We start from the raw sequence: 23,139 nt of genomic DNA, 5'->3' as shown, positions 1-23,139 counted from the left end.
TTTATACCTTAACTGAGCCTACTTACACACACCCATTATTAGACATACACAAACAAAATTGCTCCAAAACCATGACTGGCAGTTCTTTGTATTGTGTCCGCTTGAAGTCTTCTTCAGAAACATCAACAGACTGGTTTCTCAACATGTCACATCTGTCAAATATAGAGTTTGTTTTCCAACAGTTCAGACATGTTAATTTGGGATATCTTTCATTCAAAGTGAGCATCACAAACTACATTGTTACAAATTATTATCACTAGTCTAAAAAAAAACTTGCATGACCGTACATGACTGATTTGGATAGCTGGATAAGCCTTAAGCAAGCTTAAAGTTTATCTGGCTGTATCAGAGAAGTGTGTCCAAAAGAAAAGACATGAATAAGTTAGTTTTTAATGTATTCTCCTAGACAAAAATTCCATTCAAATAAGACACTTGCTCCTTCCATATATCACCAACTTTGACTGAAATGACATCAAGATGTCTCAAATCATTCGATGATTGTCATCCGGTAAGACAGGGGTCTGAAAAGTTTTTCAGGACAAGGACATGGAGCAGGGACCCCCAATGCAAAATGTGTCAAACAGAGTGACATATTAAGCATATAAACTTTGATATTAATAGAAACTAACCATGTTATGATTAAGAAAATTCACATTTTAACCTTACTGTAAGTGGACAAATGAAACATATACTTGAACTTGAGCTTCAAGTTTACAAAAACTTCACAATTTATTTTTAGATTCATTCAAGTTCAGAATCAAATCAAGTCACTTAAACTGAGGGTTCTCTAGTGAAGTTAAAATGTAATACATAAGCACCGGTTCCATGTACAAGAACAGCAATGTACAGTGAGACATTTAAAATTGTTTAGAATAAGTCTTTTTTTTCCTAACATATATATATATATATATATATACATAACTGGAAAGTAATTGTAAAAAAAGAAGTCTGTATTGACATATTGCACATCTGTGTTGACATGCCATATTTTTGTCCCGTGCTAGTATCACTGTCAATTACAGTTTCGGGAGTGAATCATGCATTTATTGGCGGATGTCATTTCCACAACTTTGCAGCATGTAACTGGCCATCTGCACTCTTGGAAGCATGAAACCCTCTGGAGTTTCGAGTGGTGACTCAATGCTAACTTAAACTCATCTGATTGGTCATTGCGTTCTAGAGATCAACACAAATGTGAGTGAGTGGATACATTTCTCACCGCTGCAGAAACACGCTGTAAAAAGATACATTTCATGTTCACCGGAGCAGAGTCTTGAAATAACAGCGGAACATTTGCTAAAACTGTTTTACAGATAATATTATATTATATTATCATTTGGGGGGGTTCTTGATTTAGTTTCAGGGTGCTTATATTTATAATTGATTTTGATGTTTTGTTTGTTTGTTTGTTTTTACCAATGTTTTGACTTTTTTAGTTTTGTTTTTATGTTGGCTGACCCCCTGCAGTAACGCTGTGGACCCCTGGTTGAAGAGTTTAGAGCTATATAATGAATGTGAAGAGCATACTTATTCTTATCACTTGATAAGAAATGTCTGAGTTTATATTAAGACTTCTGATGGTAAGGCAAGGCAAGTTTATTTATATAGCACATTTCTTACACAATAGTAATTTAAAAGTGCTTAACATAAAATAAAATAAAATAGTCATGAAGAAATAATAAAACAAAAATAAAAACAAGCAATTTTAAAACTTTGGAAATTATTTAAAATGGACTTATTTAAAATGAATTTAAAAACGGTAAGAAATAGAAAATGATTTTACTTAAAATACAGTGAAATTGGTTTGGACATTGCACAGTGCTCATTCAATAAATGCACAGCTATACAGATGGGTTTTAAGTCTAGATTTAAATGTGACTAGTGTTTTAGCACATCTGATCTCTTCTGGAAGCTGATTCCAACTGCGGGCAGCATAGTAACTAAAGGAGGACTCCCCTTGTTTTGTGTGAACCCTTGGTATTTCTAACTGACTTGATCCTAATGATCTGAGTGCTCTGTTAGGTTTATATTCAGTGAACATATCTGCAATATATTTCAGTCCTAGGTCATTTAGTGACTTATATACGAGTAAAAGTACTTTAAAATCAATCCTAAATGTAACTGGAAGCCAGTGTAAGGACCTGAGGACTGGTGTGATCTGCTCAGATTTTCTGGTTCTGGTCAGAATCCTGGCAGCAGTGTTCTGGATGAGCTGCAGCTGTCTAATGGTCTTTTTGGGAAGGCCAGTGAGGAGCCCATTACAATAGTCCACCCTGCTGGTGATAAAGGCATGAACAAGTTTCTCCAAGTCTTGGCTGGAAACAAAACATCTAATTATTGCAATGTTTTTTAAATGATAGTATGCTGATTTAGTTACTGCTTTGACATGACTACTGAAACTAAGGTCTGTCTCCAGAATCACACCAAGATTCCTGACTTGATTTTTAGTTGTTTGACCCCTAGAGTCAAAGTATGCATTCACCTTGAACACTTCATCTTTGTTTCCAAATGCAATGACTTCAGTTTTTTCCTTGTTTAACTGAAGAAAGTTCTGGCACATCCAACTATTAATTTCATCAATGCATTGGCAGAGGGAGTCAATGGGGCTGTAGTCATTTGTAGATAGGTAAATCTGGGTAGACTTTGGTATCCTGGTGAACCTGCGTACAATCTGAGATATTACGTTTTCTTCTTAAACTCTACGTGGCAGAAACACCTTAGGAAAACTTCTCCGATGTTTAGACTTCCCCGACCAAAAAGTCTCAATCTGCCTTTTAAAGTCACTGCCTAAGAATAATTATTAACATATAAAAATAAAAATAAAAACATGACTACATGTATTTAATTTCATTTTGCCCAGCGTTATACATGCTTAATGTTAATATGTTAACAATAGTTTCTTCCTCCTCAAAAAAAAAGAAAAAAAAGAAAAGAAAATAGAAACACTGAAGGGAGTTTTTTAAATCACTTACATTTCCCTCTATAAAACCTGTTTGCACTGCATTATATATATATATATATATATATATATATATATATATATATATATATATATATATATATATATATATTGAAACTAAACTGAATTGAAACTGTACATCAAAGATGATATTGCTCATTATGACAACACGTAAAACGTAACAGTGAGATAATGGACGTTATGAAACTGTGCTGAGATCAGTTCCATAACGTTCTTATTTTTCTCATACTGAAATAATGCAAAACAGCCTCGTTGTTTTCATGTGAAGAGCAGTGATTTGAACCAGCAGTACCAGCACATTGTCTAATATCTGCTACTTTCGTTTAGTGTTCCCATTCATGTGTTGTGAGTAGTAACATGAAATGTTTTGTTGACATATGTTTTCTTTGAGAACATCAACCTGCTTCATCACGATTGTTCCAACTATCTATACAGCAGTATTTAGTAAACACGCCCACATCTTCAGCTAGCCAATCAGAATGTGGGCATGCCGGTCTCGTTTACTGGAACCATCGTGCTTTTCATGAGGGCAAAATATGGATGGCCAAAGGATATGTAATTTATACATCAGCCAATCAGTTCCATTCCTAGAATTTAGATTTCAAAGAGCACTTGAGTCAACAATCAGAATGGGCCGAAAGAACACAAACTGTTTCAAGGAATCGTGTGCCATAAAAAGTGCTTTTTTTATGAACAGTAAAAGTTGTTATTATTATAATATTGGAGCACACAGCTCATTTGGGTGGGCTTGTCAAGCGTGTGTACATTACTCAGAACTCTTGTGTAAGTGACCTTGGGTTCAAAGCGTCTTCTCTGTTAACAAGAACAAAGAAAGTACAACCAAGGATTGATGTGCTGCATGCACAGAACGTTTCCTGAAACGAGTGTTTGGTAACTTATTACTGCTGGACACTATTAACAAGCATACAGACATTTGTGCAAACACGGTTAATGCTCATCATCTGTCTTGATGCAAACAGATCGGGTTGATGCATGATGATTTTTTCTTAATTTTATGATAATTTTAATGTTACTTGAATAAATAAAATGACTTTTCGCATGCTCGTTGGTGTACAGCAGCGGTTCACTTCGGTCAAACTTCTGTTTGTGTTTGATTCTGTTGTATTTTTCAATAGCATGTTCCTCCTAAATGTAACCCCAAACAGAAACACTGTGACTGTACTAAATAAGAACCAGCTTTCTGAAAAGTACACGTCAGCTTTGTGGGTTACTGGTATTATGTTGTTTTCTGAAAGTCCTGATGAAAACCTGTTTCTGTGCCTTAAATTAGATTCTGAGCAATACGGTTCTTCTAAATATAGCTAAATCTCTTTTATTTTTATGTTTTCATCACATGTAGTTTATAACATCATTATTTATAATATTTATTAGCATTCTTTCATAATTATACATGCAGTTTGTGTGAACTTAATGTTTAAGAAGAACTGATGTTATTTGATTTGTTATCTATGCGATACTCTCAGTTAGATCAGTGAAACAAATACATCTCTCTCAGAGCTTAATGTGTATTTCATAATCATAAGAAGCCCAAGAACTGCTCTGTTTTTCTGTAAAATGTGAAATGACACAACCGACAGTATCTGCAAACAGTGATATTGGGTAATTTGTTAACTGTGAATGAACTGGCCCATATATAAAAGTAAAACATGAATACAGAGTTAAGAAATAAAGAAGGACACCTACACAAAACATCAGAGAACAGCACAAATGTACAGCACCTGCTTTCACTTGGGAAGGTACGGTATATGTACTGAGAGAAACCTTTAAATGTGCTCTTATTATTGTTTATTGTTTAATAATCCCCTAATTAACTGCTGTTTCTTCAATATTTTGTTTGTATATATATAATGTGTGTGTGTGTATATATATAATGTGTGTATAAGAAAGGAGCACCAACAAGAGTGAGTGCTGCAAACAGAGAATGACAATATGAATTATTTTAACATTTGAAATTTGAATATAAACAGAAAAAAAAGGGATGACCAAATTTCCTTCCTTGACTTCACAAACCTTTTAATTCCATTACATTGTTTCCACACAAACATTATTGAAATCTGGTTGCTTTGAAACTCTTTTCTGTTGCATCCATTATTTAACATTTGAATGTTTTTAAATATATATTTTTTGTTTTAAATACCATTTTCCCTCCATTTAGTCTTGAATTTGATCAAGCTGTACAAAAAGATATCACTAGCTAAATAAAAGAGAAGACAAAAAGCCTTCACAAACGTTTTAATTACTCTACATTCATTATTCAAATTTGAAATCTAAAACAATGTTTAAAAGTGAAACACATGTAGAATAAAAATGTCAGTTACACAAACCTTTGAATTCCATTCCATTCCGTGCATTATTTGAATTTGAATGATCTGAACAGATGAAAATGACAAACCCCAAACCCCCATTTTATCAACAGCTTGGATTTACTGAGTTTTATAGAGCTTTAGAAGAGACAACAGTAGTTTAAAAGTGAAGAACAGTTATTTATTATCCACATGGTACATTCACACATTGTTTATAAGGTTTACTATCTGGTTATGACTGAAAATAATCTTTGATTTGCTGATGTTATTTTAATATCAGATTAGAGTGTTGACTAGTGTTTTGAATTAATTGTAGTTTTAGGTAACGTTTTAGTAATTTGATATTTTATTAGTGTCTCCGTATGTCTGTAGTTGTTTTTTATTTATTTTTAGACCTGTGGAAAAGGCTGGCGGATCTCCATGAACAGAGGTGTAACTTTACACCCGTGGTGAGTGGAGACGGCCTGTGTGCTGTCGGAGGAGACAAAGACATCAACACAAATCTTCAAATACAATACATCTATTAGTGTAATTAACTCCCTGCATGTTCATTGGGAAAATGTAAAAGCAATGCAAAGACAGATCGAACTGGCTGACACCTAGTGGCTCTTAGAAGTACAACAACATACCTTTAATTCTTCAGAGAATCATCTGATTTGTCTGTTTGGAGAAAAATCTTCATCTCATTAGTTTCTCTCCATTCCCCATGTCGTCATTTTTTTTTTTACTAAAACTGCAAAAATGTTGCTCTCAGTGTCAGCAGGATTAAATGCTGTTACTGTTTTTAATAGGCCTACAGCATTTTCTTTAAAAATAAGGGTGCCGGGTGTTAGCTGATAGCCCTGTGCACCAGTATGTTAACTTTGTTTACTTCTGTTCATAGATCCATAGCATGGCTATCCTGTGTTGCTGTATGTGTTGTCTATGTGTTTGTTTTCAGAAGTATCCACAAGTGCCAAACTATGTGTCTTCAATATCATTTTGTTTTAAAAATAACAACGTATAATGACACTTACGTATGAAGTCTTCTTAATTTGTTTGTGCATTACAGATTCAACACGACACACATCTGTAGCTTACACTGTGAGCTCAGAGCACATTATAAATTTTGTCTCTGTGTCTATTATGAGGACATCTGACACTTTTAAGAAAGGACTTGTAACTAAATATTTCATCACATGATAACTGCTGTATCACATTTAAATCGTATATCAAGTGAAAAATGGATTTCACTGGATTTAAACATAAGACTTACATCATTTGAGTAGTTTGTAGCCAACAGATGACTCATGGACATTATCTTGTGCAATTCTAGAATCTTTTCTTATCTGTTATTCAAATTTGGGTACTTGTTTGTGTGTTTTTTCGATCTAAAAACTCAAAATGCTTAATTATTAACCAAGAGCAGCTCTATAAAGATAAGAAGCACAGTGACTGTAGACCGTCACTCTTCTCTTCAGCACAAGAGAATCCGTCATGGCTTTATTTCAGCTTTTCTTCATCTCCATCTTAAGTTCCTGCGTGGCACAGGATGAGGATATCATGACTCCCGTGGTGAACATCTACTCTGAGCTCAAGGAGCTTAAAGCTACAGTTGACGTGCTGACAGTGGATCTGAACACTGCTAAAAATGAACTCGCAGAGCAGAAAAGCTTGATTCAGGATCTGCAGAAACAGATTAAAGGTACATTCTCTGCTTTGTTTCACAGTAATGTGCATGATTGAACTTTGAACTTGAGTTCGTAACCACAGAAACTACAAAGCAATATTTTGCGACCACTTAAGAATTTTGCGTAGCATTTTCTAGATTTATTTACTGCTTATTTTTTTCTCCCTTCACAGAGAGTCCTAAAGTGGCATTCACTGCATCCATGTCAAGTACAGAGGATACAAACCGAGGGCCTTTCAGTTCAGAGACCAAGCTCATCTTTGATAAAGTCCTAACCAACATTGGCAATGCATATGACCCTGTCACAGGTTCTTATGATTTGAAAAAAATCATAATTTGATTCAATTTTAAACATGGTTTAATTTGTAGTATTGAGATCTTTGCTTGTGTGTCTTTTGCAGGAGTGTTTAAAGCACCTGTTAAAGGTGTGTATTACTTCAGGTACTCAGGCTCCGCGTTTTCCTCCCATGATATGGGTCTGAGCATCTTTAAAGGCACGGCACGATTCGTGTCGTCATATGAATATAATTCTGGGGAGCGCAATGACCAAATGTCGAATGGAGCCGTGATGGAGCTGGATGTTGGCGAGGAGGTTCACATGAGGCTGTGGGTCAGAACCTGGATCTTTGTGGATCCACGGTACAACTATTCCACTTTCACAGGATACCTGCTTTACCCACTCGACTCTACTTCAGTATAGTTTGCATGTGTGAATCATTTCATAAAATGTCAAAAAGAACTGTTTAAATGTCCTGAAAACATAGATTATGTTTCTTTGTTGCATTAATCATGCATCCATGTAATTAAAGGTCACTATTTCAGATATACAGACAAAAACAAGAGTCCTACTTTACTCTTCTGTGGAACATACATTTTCATTCAGACACATTACATTGATGTCCAAATGGGGACTTATCATAGACTTTTTTATTGTTATTTTCAATTGTGTATGTTACTAGATGGCAAACTTAACGATGGTAACCTAACAAATGTGATGTCAAAGAACAGTTATGTAAATCCATGCACATAAAACACTAGTTACATATTCTGTGTTAAATAAAAAAACTAAGCTTGGTTGAGATTACTGTATTCGTGACACAGAGAAAGTAAGTTTAATCTTAAATTTAAAAAAACTAGAAACTGAATACCAATGAATGAATGGCAGAAAAAAAAAGATTGTTGAATTTAATTCAAGGAGCAATCTCCAATTTAAATACAAATAATTTGGCAAAAAAACAAAATTTGGCATAAAGCTTCAGAGATTGCTGTATTAATTTAACCAACTAAGTGATCAACAAAATTGAAAGCCAATTGATTGATCCAATGAGCCAATGCATGTTCATAAGTGTCAGATTTCAATGTGTTTTTGTTGAAAAGCCCGGTATATAAATAAATATATATATTTATATTTATATTTTAAATGAGGTGGAGATAATACATAGATAATACACAGATAATTTATTTTTTTCTTATTTTCTTAGATGTGCTGGTAGTGGCAGCACACAGGCCGCTATGTGTGTGTTCGGGCCCGGTGTCACGCTCATGTTCTCCCAGCGTTCTGTTGTAGGATCAAAGCGGTGCACTGTTTTGGTATCATTGTAGTCTTCCTGGCAGTAACCTCCGATTATGTAGACCTTCCCCTCTAAGACCGCTGATGCTGACCCAACATGTGGCACTGGGAATGGCATAATGGCACTCCAGGAGTTGGCCACAGGGTCATAGACCTCACAGGCTAATTGATCTACCAGATGGCCATCAGTTTCACATGAAACCCCTCCAGCCACATACAAACGGTCACCTAGGGTCTCCATGCAGTGCAGAGCTCTCTCATGTGTCATTTCAGCCAGGGAAGTGGATCCTCGTTCTGGATGGTAAAGGGTCATAGACGACAGGCATTGGTACTGACTGTTGAAGCCTCCTGACAGGAAGATCGTGCCGTTCCACACACTGGCCGCGTGACAGCATAGAGCGTGGTCTAATGGGTGGACAAAACTGAAGTAGGAAAAAATTAAAAAGACAGCCATTAAATGAAGGACAACATCATTCACTTAGAATGGTTCTCAGTACGTATTGGGAACAGTTTGACTTGCACAGTGCATTTGCAAAAGTGTTGTTAAAAGTACCGACTTCTGTACCATTTGGAACAGAAATGTAAAAAATGTCATGATACCAGCATTTCCCGTGAGCTTTTTGAGCATTGTTCTTCAGCTGATGAGTTTTGAAGCATGGCTGCTGGTTGAAGCTGCTTTAAGCTGGTAACCAGCCAAGGACCAGCTTTACCCAGCTAAAACCAGCAGCCATGCTTGCAAACATAACTAACCAAAAAGCACAATGGCACATGAAAACAATGGCCAATCAGAGGTGTTTAATAATTGTGGCAAGTGGGGCGGGGCCGAGGGACGTGGGAACAAGGAGTGAGGCCGGCAAATGATTGGGAAATCGGCGACACCTGCGCCCCACCGCCGGTCTCGAGTCCCACGTAGGAGATGGAAGGATATAAAACTGGAGCGAAGACAGTGAAGGACGAGAGAGGACCAGGCCTGGGCTGTTGTTTATGTTTTGCTTTTTATTTGCGCGCATCAGTCGTCCGTGAGGGTGTTTTTTGTTTATTTTGAAATATTAAAGTTTCATTTGGATTGTGTGCCGGTTCCCGTCTCCTTCTTCCCGATGATTATGGGGATTTTATTTTTACAATAATCCACTCAACGGCACTCTAAATGCTCATGAGACATACTCTGTCAGTACATATGACAACACTTATTTGCTTTATGTTCTGTGAGGTTAAATGACGTTGTCAAGTAGGATATCAACTCTACATTGTATCAACATTGTTTGTTCTGCAGCAACATTCCTCTGGACCTTTATTAGAGTAAATGCCTATGACAACTTCATGTCAAGAATGATAGACACACAGTCTGTCCAATGGCTAATGTTTTTACTTTCCAGTTTTCAGCTCAACACATTTTCCAGTTGTTGAGCTTACACAATACAATATATCTTATCAGAACAATTCCTGGTGACACAACTCTTGAAAATGTGCTTTGAAAATTAGATAAGGCATACAACCCACTGAATGGACTTTACTGTCTTGTATCTGTCCCTTACAACATGACTTTCATTTGCCTAATCTGACAAAGGTCCATAAACAAATAAAGTTTAAGTTAAGAGTTGGATTTAGGGTTTGGTTCTTAAACAACATTCAGACTTGTGGGTAGTGTTAGGCCTGTGATTACGTTTTAGAACATAGTTCCAGGAAGAACAGCTGGCGTTGATCTAGGATCATGAATGCATTTTTACATTCTTCCTGAAATTGCAAATGTATTCCTTGTGCTACTCGTTTACTGTACTAACCTCCAAGAATCTGTGTTGGGGCAGTAAACCTCCACACTCTCCATATTGGCTTCTGAGTCCCTCTCTCCACCAATTGCATATATTTTGCCATTCAGGACCACTAGAGTGAAGCTGCCTCTTGTCTCATGCATATCGGCCAACCTTTGCCAAAAGTTTTGGTTGGGATCGTATCTAGTTGAAAGATTGAAAAGGAGGTCCACAGTGTGAGAGCACAAACCTGGACAAGATCAGATTCAGTAGATGAGTCCTCATGTTAGATCTTACCTGTAGGTACAATTCATGGTATCAGCTTTGCCGTAATAATGCCGTCCACCAACTACGTAAAGCTTGCCCCTCATTACCCCCACTCCATGACTGAACCTTGGTTTCTCAGGTAAAGTTCCCAGCATTCTCCACTCTATTTTCTTCACCAATCCAACGTGGTTCTGCAAGGAATTGCTAAACCAAATATCCCTACACAGTCTACGTTTGTCAAAATTATCAGTGATCCTCTCACCCCCAACCAAGACTAGAGTCTCTTTAGGCATATAGGCCCTGAAATTTGACTGAGCATCTGAAGAATTGGAACAGAACTCCTCAAGGAGAGAATTGTATAGTCTTTTGGCACCAATTCTTGGCAAAGATGTTATGGACTTAACTTCTTTGAACTCCTTAAAGGTCATGAGGGGAAACTGAATGGTTCCCATCAGCTCCCTGGCAAGTTTGAGCCGTTTTCTGGGAGAGGCTTCAATCCAACACATGACTGCTTTGAACACGGGCAACTCCGAGGGAACACAGAGAGAATCACTTCGAAGGTACTTCTTTAGTTTCTCCACAGATAGATCTTTGAACTTTGGAGTGATGGACACATCTTGAAAGTGCCTCAAGACAAAGTCATCGGCCAGTGCAAGTAAGTCCGCCATCCCATAGGCCTCTGCGAAAGATGCTATGTCTAGGCAGCTATAAGCATCTATTTCTTGTTGCAGGAAGCTAAGGCACAGTGAAAAGGCAGTCTGGAACTGGAATTGCAGAGATGTACAGGTGAGATCAAACACACAGCCCCATCCGAGAGCAAGAGCCCCGCTGTAGGTGTAGTGCAGGAGGGCTTCAAACTTGGTGGCCCCGACTAACAGAAGTGACACCAATTCCTGTTGGCTTTCCTTCATCCCGCTGGTAAACATGCCTCTAAAGTAGTCACTGCTGGCAGCCAGGAGTGCTCTGTGAGCTTTATAAAGGTGGGACATACATAAAACTTACAATACATACATACAGCACATAAACAAGTTTTTCAAACACAGAGGGCACTAAATTAATACTAAAGCTAGAGTATAAAAGTTTAACTTGATGCATAGGAAGCTCAATCTTTTGCCATATTTCCTAATCTCTTACCATGAAACACTCTTCCTTCCGCTTCAAGCTCCACGTCACATCCCATTCTCTGTGTCCACATCTGTCTGATTTGTTGTAGACTAATCTTTAAATGTTCCTCAGCAGAAATCTCTTTTCTGTCCACTTTCTTTCCTCTTGCCTCGTCCTCCTCTCTCTCTTCCTCCTCTTTGCAGAGTTCTAGAATTCTCGGAGCTTCCAGGCTGACAGCTGCAGACCAAACCCATTCTATATTGCCTTTGTTCAGCATGCCGATGTTCCCTGTATAGGCGAACTCCACCACTGCTGCCAACCCTAAACCATGAACCCTGGGACCCATATACAATGAGATATATTGCTCTTGTTTGGGTTTCTGTCTGACTCTTGTCTGTATAAGGTTACTGACCGCAGCCAAGACAAAGGAATGAACCTGGAATTGGTATCCATCCTCTGTGAAGAGGGTCAAGTCAGTGAGGACCGAGTACAACATCATGTTCTCAAGAGCCTGGAAGACTGCTCCTGGGTACGCCGGATCAGAGTATAGCTTCTTGGGATACATGCCACAATCCTCATCTTCAGAATCTTCAAAACTGCTACTTCCATCATATTCATGATCATCTTCTTCTTCATCCTCCTCCTCCAGCTTTTGATTTATCAGTTCTTGTTCTGAGCTGGAGTCCGTCATGTGCTGCTCTTCATCTCTAAATTTTAAACCTCCAAATGTTAAGTCTTTTTTCAGAACCACCAATGTCACCGGTACTGAAGGAGGCAGTAGCAAAAGAGTCATTTTCATTGTCTTTGTCGTATTTATCATAATCTTTATCAGTGCTTTTATAATTTTGTGCACATATAGCATTAAAACTGTCACCATTTGCAGAAGTAACAGGTAAACTCCTAATATATTCTTTATTGCCATTAATGTCAACATGTTTATTATATCCACTATTGTCCCCATTGACTTCATCATTATTTGTAAGTGAAGTAACTAAACCTTCACTGATTATGGACATAACAGGTGAACTATTACTTTGTTCTTCATTGTTATTTTTGTCATCTTTTTTATCCACATCCTCTTTATCATTATTTGTGCATGCAGCTATTAAACAATAACCATTTTCAGGCATAACAGAATAACTTATAATAAATTCATTGTTGTCATGTTCATTGTTATCCTCTTCATAAATGGTTTTATCATTACTTATAGTTGATTTGACAAACCTGTCACTGTTTGCAGATGCAACAGGTGGACTTTTACTATATGTTTCATCAGTATTTTTGGCCTCATATTTATCAGCATCTTCATTTCCAGCCTTTTCATTATTTGTGCATGCATCAATGAAACCATCACTGTTTGCAGACGCAGCAGGAAAACTAACACTATATGCTTTATCATCATGTTTATCAGCATCATCACCGGCATCAATTGTAAAAACATTCACTAAGTTATCAGAAACAGAACAACTATTACTGGATACTGCATCAGTGTTGTTGTTGTCATATTTATTGACATCCTTTTCTTCGCTGACTTTATCATTACACATTGCTAAAAAACTGTCACTGTTTGCCGCCATAAAAGGAAAACCAACACTACATCCTTCATCATCATCAACAGTCTTCTCACTTCCCCATGCATTTACTTGCTGCTCCTTTGGATCCTCTTTTTCTGTCCACTCATCTTGCTCCCCTGGATTCTCTTCACACTCCTCTTCACTCACATCTATCCTTCCAGTGTCACAGCTTGAATTTTCATCCTCTCTTGATCTCCCCGATCTTCTCCACTCTTTCTGAAGACACTGCTGATTTATTGCCATTGTTACTTCAGTTTACTCTCCTGACAGAAACTACCTTGTGTTCAAAAACCAGGGCAGGTTCTATCACATCTGTTTCCCAACTTGTTTTGATCTTGATCTTGTACTGTAGTCTGGTATGCGAAATAGATCAGTGTCTCATGAGGTCACACAAAACATAACACTATTTTTACCTCAAGCATTCAATAAGATCACATCTCAAGTCATCTAAGAATGACCTGCTGACTATAATCCAGTCGTGCTATATCCATTCGAGTGACTGGTGCTAAATAAATAAACAATTTATTTATTGCACAACTCTCTGTTTGTATGACTTGTCTGTGTGTATGAAATCAAATTGTTTCAATAATAATTTGAGGATGTGCTTTATCTGTTAATCTGATGTTTTACAATCCTTTTGTTCTCAACTTCTGATATCTTCTGATATATATATTTCTGGTCTAATTCCATAAAATTTAATTGTCCAAAAAAATGTTGGTCTGCCATTCCTTTTCAAAATTATGTTTCTTATTTTTCAGCAACAGTTTCAATTGGTTTGGTTACTCAACAGAGTAAGCTAGGCTGTGAAAACCATTTTTTGTCAGCTCTGAGAACATGTCTTCCAAACATAAAAGCACCTAATCCAACTTAAATGTTACGTTTGCTTCATTGTGCTGAAATCCACAGCACTCAGTCACACAACACACAAAACATATTGAAAGAAGTGACCTTTAGCACTGGTCCTGAACCAGTAACCTTTCCACAAACTCAAAACTGTGCTGGGATAATTTTAAAAGCGTGACTTCTTTATGGTCCTGCCCTTGACTCCATCTCTGGCTCAGTTCTGGGCCATAAGAAACTCTGGAGCGGGTGATGGGAGCATGTGATGCCTTGAGGCATTAGATTCTGATCGTGTCAGGAGAATCATGTTTCTCCTCCACAGCCTGGGAATGTTATTTGGGTCAAGGAGCCCAGAGAGACAAGCAATTTACAGACTTGACAATTGTTGTTGCAGTATGCTTTTGTAATTTGTTTTGTCTATGACGAAATGTTTAGAAGAATTAGGAGAAAAAGAAAACGTATTTATTCAATACAGTTGCTAAATTAACGAAAAATAAAGCCTCAACAAGTGTTGACATTTCCCAATATCACAGCAGTAATGACTTTATGAACTACTTTACTTCTAAAATCGATACTATTAGAGATAAAATTGCAACCATTCAGCCGTCAGCTACAGTATCACATCAGACAGTGCACTATAGACCCCCTGAGGAACAGTTCCACTCATTCTCTACTATAGGAGAGGAAGAATTGTATAAACTTGTTAAATCATCTAAACTTACAACATGTATGTTAGACCCTATACCATCTAAGCTCTTAAAAGAGGTGCTTCCAGAAGTCATAGGTCCCCAAAACCTTCAAACTGGCTGTTATTAAGCCTCTCATAAAAAAACCTCAACTTGACCCCAAAGATCGTGATCTCGAATCTCCCTTTTCTGTCCAAGATACTAAAAAAGGTGGTATCCTCACAATTATGTTCCTTCTTAGAGAAAAATGGTATATGTGAGGATTTCCAGTCAGGATTTAGACCGTATCATAGTACTGAGACTGCTCTTCTTAGAGTTACAAATGATCTGCTCTTATCATCTGATCGTGGGTGTATCTCTCTATTAGTTTTATTGGATCTTAGTGCTGCGTTTGACACAATTGACCACAACATTCTTTTGCATAGACTTGAACACTTTGTTGACATCAGTGGAAGTGCAATAGAATGTTTTATTAAATTGTACTTATCTGACCACCATCAATTTGTAGCAGTGAATGAAGATGTATCAAATCGATCACAAGTGCAGTATGGAGTACACTCAAAAAAATAACTCTTTGAACGAACATAAAAAAATCATGGAAAGGATTTCCACATGATTAATTTGCTTTATTTCAGCATTATGCAATTCTGTTACTCCAATTTAATGTACTTACATTGGGTCAACTTAATTTATTAAGGTTGATTCAACTTATTTACTATGGTTGGGCAAAGCTTAATTTAATAGTGTCAGCCCAACTAATCTGCAATGTTTTGGACAATGTTTTAATTAATTAAGTTCATTTTACAAAATAAGTTTAAGTAAACTTAACAACCCTTAATAGAGTCAACAAACAACAAATGAGTTAATTGTACCTGAAAATGTTAAATAATGATGACATAAAATTTGAATAATGCCATTTTAGGAATGCCATCCCCTTGCATTAGGATCATGAGCAGCTGATTGAAATTACTTTTCATTCAAACCTTTGTATAATTACAGCTTATCAAGAATATCACAAACATATTTAAATTACAAAGCAACATTTCAAACTGTTTGTTTCTTTGTTTGTTTTGTTCTAAAATTTATTAGAACAACTTAATTGCTATAAAGTGTATTACTCATCTACCTATCTAATGGTGCTACACTTCTCCAAGAGGGTGACAGAATAACAATTACCCATAATACACTGCAGAAATCCTCAGCCAATGAGATGCAAGTCTGTGTTGGTTTCACTAATATGTTACCTTTAAGCAAAAATGTTATGTTGGCTGAACAAATAATTTTTAAGTAAAGCTGACAATACACACTTTTTTGTTGAATGAACTAGATTAAATCAAGTTCACATTGTAAAATAAATTTTTTTAAGTAATCATAACATGAACGGATTAAGTAAAATTAGCAAAGGTGAAAGTACATTTTTTTGAGTGTACCTCAAGGCTCAGTACTAGGGCCGCTACTCTTCATGCTTTATATGTTACCCTTGGGAGATATCATCAGGAAACATGGTGTTAGCTTTCACTGTTATGCTGATGATCCTCAGCTCTCTGCGGCCCGGCAAAACATACCAATTTGAAAAACTAAAAGAAAGCATTGTAGATATAGAAAAAAAAAATAAAAAAAAACTTGATAACAAGTTATTATCTTACTGCTAAGTTCTGTTATTATCTTACTGCTAAGTTCTGAAAACAGAAGTGTTAATTATAGTACATCTGCATTAATGACACACAATTATTTTCCTAATTAATGACGTACAGTTGCTTTGACACAATCTGTATAGTTAAAAACACTATATACAGTAAGGTGACTTGACAAAATGATCTGGTTCTTTTTCAATTTGTTGTCAGTTCTGTTAGCTACTGTTTGAATATTCACAAACATTGTCATTTTGAGATCATATAAGGAAGTTAAAGTAATTAAACTGTTATAATATAGCGTGTCTATGATCTTCTACATGCAAATATAGTCCAGCTCATGTGTACAGTAGCCTTCTCTGTGTCTTTTGTCTGTCCATTTTGGGAAGCGTGAATGCGCGAGACAGCAGATGGAAAACTGCGGCGCTTTAAGAGCTACAAACAGAGGAGTCTGTCTGTCACTGGTGGCCTTGGACTGGAAACCTGCCGGAGATGCCAAGAGGCCACAGAGAGAGAGACAGAGAGAACATGCTCATGCAAAGACTCTATCAATGCAGGACTAATTAATGCAAAAAGTATTTGAATATTGGAAGCACACTTTAACTTCACCTAGATGGTTAAATGGCATCCATTGAAGAAATTTATAAGTATTTAGAGGATTAATTAATTTATTTAATTATTTATTAGTATTATTTTTTATTATTATTATTATTATTTTGATTCATCAAGCTCATAATGACTGTGACTATGTGATGAAATCAACCAATACGTAAATAAATATTATATAAATAAACATTTATATAAGATTTTAAAATACTAATTATTTGCTATATATTATTTTAATGACAATGCAAAAAATGTCAGTTTCGTTTTCTCATAAGCAAGATATAATTTCTTGTTTATTTCAGTTTTATGTTGAACTATGACATGCAAAATTATTAAATAATTGTTTTTTTGTTTGTTTTTTTAAAGACAATGAGACACAGACGTTTTTGTCAAACTATAATTTTAATTTTTTAATTTTAATTCAGTTTACAACTTTACAGTCTCCTTTTACAATATAATTTTCACCGGGGGAAAAATACATCAAATAAAAAGGAAGAGAAGCATTAAGCAAATATGAAGAAATGTGAAATCTAAAATAGGCTGGAACGAGGAACAGACGCAGAATGTTAAAATCACTCATAAACATGCAGCTGATAAATTGGGTAAATTGTGATTGTTCACACTCGGCTAATGAACTAATGATGATGGATTACAGGAAAGCTTTGTCTGCACTCATCTGACCTGAGTCACACTTGTGCGTCTGTCAGTGAATATTGCATCTGGAGACGGTTCAAATGAGTCACTGACTGAAATACTGCAGTGGTCTTTACAGTGAGCCAGTGTGAGACAAACAACAGCCCTTTCCACAGAGAACAGATCATGAGCGACACGATGAAGAGACAGGAACAGATTAAAGACGCAAGCAAGAGCAAAGAAAACTCTCACGAGATTATTTACACCAAAAAGAGTTTGTAAGAAGATTGATGCCTGCATAGATTCAGCCCACATGTGACAGTGGGCCTTTGGCCCTGATGTGCTTCTCTCCCACACACACACACACACACACACACACACACACACACACAGCATAGAGACTTAGATAACAGCTCTACTTCTGATGATAGTGTAGAGGTTCAACAGACACGAGGAGCAATTCACTTCATGATGATGTGGTTCTGAGCTGTTCTTACTGATGTTCAATCAACATAAAAGACACTTTCCTCATGTTCCTCGTCTTATTGTCCATGCTTTTAATCTTTCATTGAATTTTCTTCATCCCTGAAATGACTTTCTTTTACACTTGACATCAAGGCTGTCGAAGAGTTATTCAACTGCTTTCTGAAATCTTTAACCAGCATTAAATGACTTCACAATGAACTAAAGGTCATAGCAATAATAGCAGATGAGGGTGAACATGACCTTCCACGCTCCAGGTCAAAAAACCTCTTCAGATGCACTAAACTCCTCACATCAAACTCTGATGAATGAGATCAAGTCCTGCTTTGAGGAGTAAAACAGATTGAGAATGCATTTCATGTTGACTTTAAAAACTGCAGAGAGAAATGCATTTATATTGAAATCTGATTAATCATAAAACAACAATGTTTCAAGTAGCACGAGCAGGGGTGTTACAATACTTAATTATACTTCAATAATATACTTAAATATCAATTTGGGAATACGTTCCTTGCTTGAGTGAGTTTGAAACTGCAACTCTTACTCTGTCACTCTTCTGTAAGGGAGAAACTGCTCCACATTTCAAAGAAACAAGTACATAATTATTTAAATATTTCCTATTTTACAAAAATATAAGCCTATAGTGTGTTTAACTAGCTTAGCAGCTAAGCCAATCAAACTGAACTCTCGTGCCTTTGTTATGAACAGCCAATGACATCATTTCAATGTGAAATGTAACTGAACACAACTGCAGTCATTTGTCCTTGTGAAGAGAGGCCTTAGTTCATATATATATATATATATATATATATATATATATATATATATCTTTGTTAAACACAGTTAAATGTGGAAACATCTTTTTGACACAGTATTCCCTCACATAAATACAGTATCAGTGCAGTTTTACACTCCTGATCACCTTGTGCTTTCAAATGTCTTTGGTGTCCAACAGCTACAGGAGCCCATTTACACCATATAAGATAATGTCATAATTATGACATAAAAAGTTATAAATATGCCATACTAAGCTATTATTTTAAAAGAAATAAAGGCTTATTTTATGATTTAAGATTTTTGTCATAGGTTTGACTTATCTCATACTGTACATGTGACCTATTATATCATAATTTTGACTTTTATCTCAAAATGATTTAGTTTGTCATGATTTTTGTCATTATTTTAAATATTTCTTGATTATGATAATTTTTTATATTTATCTCATAATTTAATTGTTTTATATATTATCTCATAAATGTGAACAATTATAATTGTGACTCTTTATCTCATAATGACTTGGTATGATGTGATTTTTGTCATTATTTGACATTTTGTATCTCATGATAGACTCTGTGTTTGACATTTTGTTTTTTATCTCAAAACTATAAATTATGTATGTAATAAGTTATAGTTTATAAGTATGTCATATTTTTGGCGTTTTATATAATTATGACTTGGTGTCACACTTCTGATTTTATCTCATAATTATGACTCAGTGTGTCACAATTATGTGTTTTTATCTCCTTATGACATGATGTGTCACAATTTCGACTTTTTATCTCATAATGATTTACCAAAGCTTTTTTCTTCATGTGGTTTCTATAGATGACACTGTATAAAAGGGTCTTTCACAGTAAACATAGACACAACTAAAAGAAATGAATCGATCTACACTGTGAAGAGGGTTAAGCAGTGATGCTCAAGGCAATGTCAAGTATCTGTGAGCGGCAGGAGGACAGACACGAGAACGATGATAATGGACACGGAGAGAGGGACGATGAGCAGATAACAGGACACAGAGAGAGAAAGAGGAACGGGGAACAGTGTCAGGAGCCATCGTCCACCGTGGGGTTTGTGGTCCGGGACGGTCTCTCGAGCAGCACAGCGACAGATTACCAGCGGACGCACCTGAGAAACACTCTCCTTCAAGACAGACACCATCAAACACAGAGGAATCCAGTCAATACTGAAATCTGTCTGCTTCCATAATGCGGTTCAAAACACTGGTTTAACTAGACATGTGCCCTTTACACTATATATAATATTAGTTTGTCTGGTCAGATGCCATGAGGCGACAGGATTCACCTCCAGGATGGTCCTGTTATGTGTGCGATGAGGACTGAGTCGTAGACTCCAGCGGTGCGTCCTGTGGCTCCGCCCACCATCGTCTTCGCTCTCTGTTGTGTCCTGCCGTGTGATTCGCTGACGCTTTCTCTTCCGGGAGCTGATTCGTTGGAGGGAGCCCACAATCTGGAGCCTGAACGAATCACAAAGCAGAAAGAAGCTGAAGAAGTGGACGCGGTGTTGTGCGTGAGTGTGTGTGTGTGTGTGTGTGTCAGTCACACACCTGCTGTCCGTGTCCTCGATGTCTGCGTCTGCATCGCTGTCTCCCTGAAGATGAGGCTGGACACACTCCTCCTGAAACATGAGTCACACGTATGAACACACACACACACACACACACACACACACAGACACACACACACTCACCTCTGTGCCGTAACCCTCTGAGTATCTGGTGATCATGGCTCTGTTACCGCACTGAACACACTTCACACTGGAGTCCTGATGATGACAGAGAGATGGATTCACAAACTAATCCCTGTACTGTGATCCATGTGTAGATCTTGCTCAGGCAAAGACAAACCAGATGATGAAATGGTGAAAATCCCATACATTTATATAAAAGGACTGATAGAGTCCAAAATCTTAGGTATTCATTCTTTTTTTTTATCATTACTGTTTATTATTATATACATTTTAAATATTTTAAAAGTTTACAGTCACTAGCTTTCTCCACTATTTTTCTGTTCTACTTGTTTTGTTTTTATTGTGTGTATAAGTCTGCATATTTTTATTTATATAATTGATCTTTTGTTCATTTTGATTGATTATATTGTCATCATTTGTCATCACTTGAAATAAAAGACACTGTATAAACTGAATTTATTTAATGAAAAATACAGTATTTTTAAATAATAATTTAATATGTGAATATAATAAAAAGCAATTTATTTCTGTGTTCAAAACTATGTTTTTCAGCATCATGACTCCAATCACATGATCCTTCAGAAATCATCCAGATGTGATGATTTGCTGCTCAACATTTTATTATTATTATATTTTTTATTATTTCAGTATTGTACAAAAGTAAAAAAAAAAAAAAAAAAAAAAAAAAAAACGGTATTTATTTACAATAGAAATCTTTAGTAACATTAAAAATACCTATACAGTATTCATTTCTTTACTGATCCCAAATGTTGAATACTATCATACATATCTGCACCATGCAGACTCACGTCCTGTGGGAGCTGATGTTCACACAAACACACTCCAGTGGTCCGTCCACAAGCCCCCGTGTCCTGCAGAGAGAGGAGAACATGTGCAGCTCCAGTAATGACACTCATAGCTTCAATCACAGCTTCATACCTGACAGTCATGGTCCGAGAACAGACCGTTAGAGTCCGAGTGTGTTCTTCTGATCACCTCCATCTCTCCCTGACTCACTCACACCTCACACCTACACCAGGAGAGGGAAGAATAAAGACCTACACATGCAGAGCCAGCGGGAAACCATGATCAAACGACAATAAAGTGCAAGTTGAGCTTTATTGTCTGTCAGACTTATAAAATGGACATTAAAATAACAATTGTGAAGCGCTGCACTGACAGTGATGACGTGACAAGTAAAAAATGGTTGCATCGCTTCAAAGTGTATGTGTGTGTGTGTGTGTGTGTGTGTGTACAAATAAATGCGTGATTCACTCCAGAAACTGCAATTGACAGTGATACAAGCACGGTACAAAAATATGGCATGTAAAAAAAAAGGTGCGCAACTTTTCAATACTTTTATTTGTACAATTCCTTTCCAATTATATATATATATATATATATTACAAGGAAAGCAAGCGCTGATCTCGGCTCAGTCCCACGCGCATCTGCCCCGCGCGCTCATTGCGTAATAGAGTCGCACGTATTTTGTTCGCTCGAAGCGCGCAGATATTTCGCACGCATTTTTATTTCGCGAATACTTTACATTATATTTCGCAACATGTCCGCTTCATAGCTGAAACATTGGGTTGCTGTCAGTCATTTAAAGTCTTTTTAAACACGCGAAACGATCAACAAACTCAGAGTTGCGCGTGGAGTGAGCACGCGACGAGCGCGGCCGTTTGCGAACTTCTTAAAGCGCGCTCTCGCGACTTACCTTGTCTGGAAGATAAAACATCATCTCAATATTTTGCTTCCAGAGATATCATCTGACTGTTCGTTCGTAGACTTTGTTTTCAGTAATGTATTCAGAAATCAGGACGGATCGTTGAAGGCGGAGGAGCTCGGTGTCCCGGGAACGCTTGGCATAGTTTCGGTGTCGCTCGCTCCTAGAATCATAACGGTGCAGTCCGCGGGAGCGCGCCTGCCATAGATAACCTTCCAGGGCGTGCGCGCTCCCGCGGCGAGACGTATGGCGTTTCGAAGGACCAATCGAATGTAGCCTGGAGGATGACATCTTCAGCTCCATCACTGGAAATACAAGGCTCAGATCCGTCTAACAAGATACGTCAAAGAATGTGTCCTCCTAACCATCTTTGGGAAAGATTTAAGCTTAATATTTCATATAGGCCATTCTGTTTTTTTTTTTATTATTATTATTTAAGATCATGTCTGAAGGATTTTGAATTTTGAACAGAAAAATGGAGTGTATGATACAATTTTGTATATTTGATGTCCTTTGTTTTATACAGAAAACATAAATTTGAATGGTTAAGAGCACAGATGGAATTTCCCTAGCAAAATAAACATATGTAAGAAGAAGTGGTCTCAATGTAGTCCAAGTTTTTCACATTTAATGAATTACTTTAAATTAAATCTAAATCTCTCAAACATTATCTCTCTCTCTCTCTCTCTCTGACACCTAATGATAATTCGATCATATGTATAATTCCTCTTGTTCTTGTGGCATTGAATAATTAAAGCATAAAAACGGTTCAGAGCAGCATTAACATGCATTATAATATTTCTAAAAG

At 36.7% G+C, this 23,139-nt stretch overlaps 3 protein-coding genes across 8 annotated transcripts; 1 reads left to right on the top strand and 2 right to left on the bottom strand.

Annotated features, from left to right (window-relative positions):
* The first annotated feature begins 6,691 nt into the window (after nucleotides 1–6,691).
* On the top strand, nucleotides 6,692–8,047 carry LOC113105470 (complement C1q-like protein 2). The gene is made up of 3 exons (XM_026266551.1): nucleotides 6,692–6,988; nucleotides 7,147–7,281; nucleotides 7,375–8,047. Exons 1-3 carry the CDS (start codon nucleotides 6,781–6,783, stop codon nucleotides 7,671–7,673), a joined length of 642 nt encoding a protein of 213 aa, XP_026122336.1. The 5' UTR covers nucleotides 6,692–6,780; the 3' UTR covers nucleotides 7,674–8,047.
* A 366-nt stretch (nucleotides 8,048–8,413) lies between these two features.
* Nucleotides 8,414–13,641, bottom strand: LOC113105414 (kelch-like protein 33). The gene is made up of 4 exons (XM_026266467.1): nucleotides 11,693–13,641; nucleotides 10,589–11,528; nucleotides 10,325–10,495; nucleotides 8,414–8,965 (listed from the first exon to the last, which is right to left on the bottom strand). The coding sequence occupies exons 1-4, from the start codon at nucleotides 12,633–12,635 to the stop codon at nucleotides 8,443–8,445; spliced, it is 2,577 nt and encodes an 858-aa protein (XP_026122252.1). The 5' UTR covers nucleotides 12,636–13,641; the 3' UTR covers nucleotides 8,414–8,442.
* A 5,294-nt stretch (nucleotides 13,642–18,935) lies between these two features.
* Nucleotides 18,936–22,711, bottom strand: LOC113105467 (uncharacterized). Of its 6 annotated transcripts, none has more exons than XM_026266546.1 (7): nucleotides 22,323–22,707; nucleotides 21,545–21,635; nucleotides 21,415–21,477; nucleotides 20,606–20,680; nucleotides 20,463–20,533; nucleotides 20,201–20,372; nucleotides 18,936–20,038 (listed from the first exon to the last, which is right to left on the bottom strand). In XM_026266546.1, exons 2-7 carry the CDS (start codon nucleotides 21,605–21,607, stop codon nucleotides 19,826–19,828), a joined length of 657 nt encoding a protein of 218 aa, XP_026122331.1. In that variant the 5' UTR covers nucleotides 21,608–21,635; nucleotides 22,323–22,707; the 3' UTR covers nucleotides 18,936–19,825. The 6 variants fall into 6 exon arrangements, with proteins under 6 accessions (XP_026122331.1, XP_026122330.1, XP_026122328.1 ...); XM_026266545.1 differs by having other exon boundaries at nucleotides 21,545–21,641; nucleotides 22,323–22,705; XM_026266543.1 differs by having other exon boundaries at nucleotides 21,415–21,641; nucleotides 22,323–22,711.
* Nucleotides 22,712–23,139: the final 428 nt, after the last annotated feature.

The sequence above is a fragment of the Carassius auratus genome, chromosome 7 (genome assembly GCF_003368295.1).
Source record: "Carassius auratus strain Wakin chromosome 7, ASM336829v1, whole genome shotgun sequence".
Classification (NCBI taxonomy): domain Eukaryota; kingdom Metazoa; phylum Chordata; class Actinopteri; order Cypriniformes; family Cyprinidae; genus Carassius; species Carassius auratus.
This window is presented reverse-complemented; position numbering and strand designations above follow the sequence as displayed.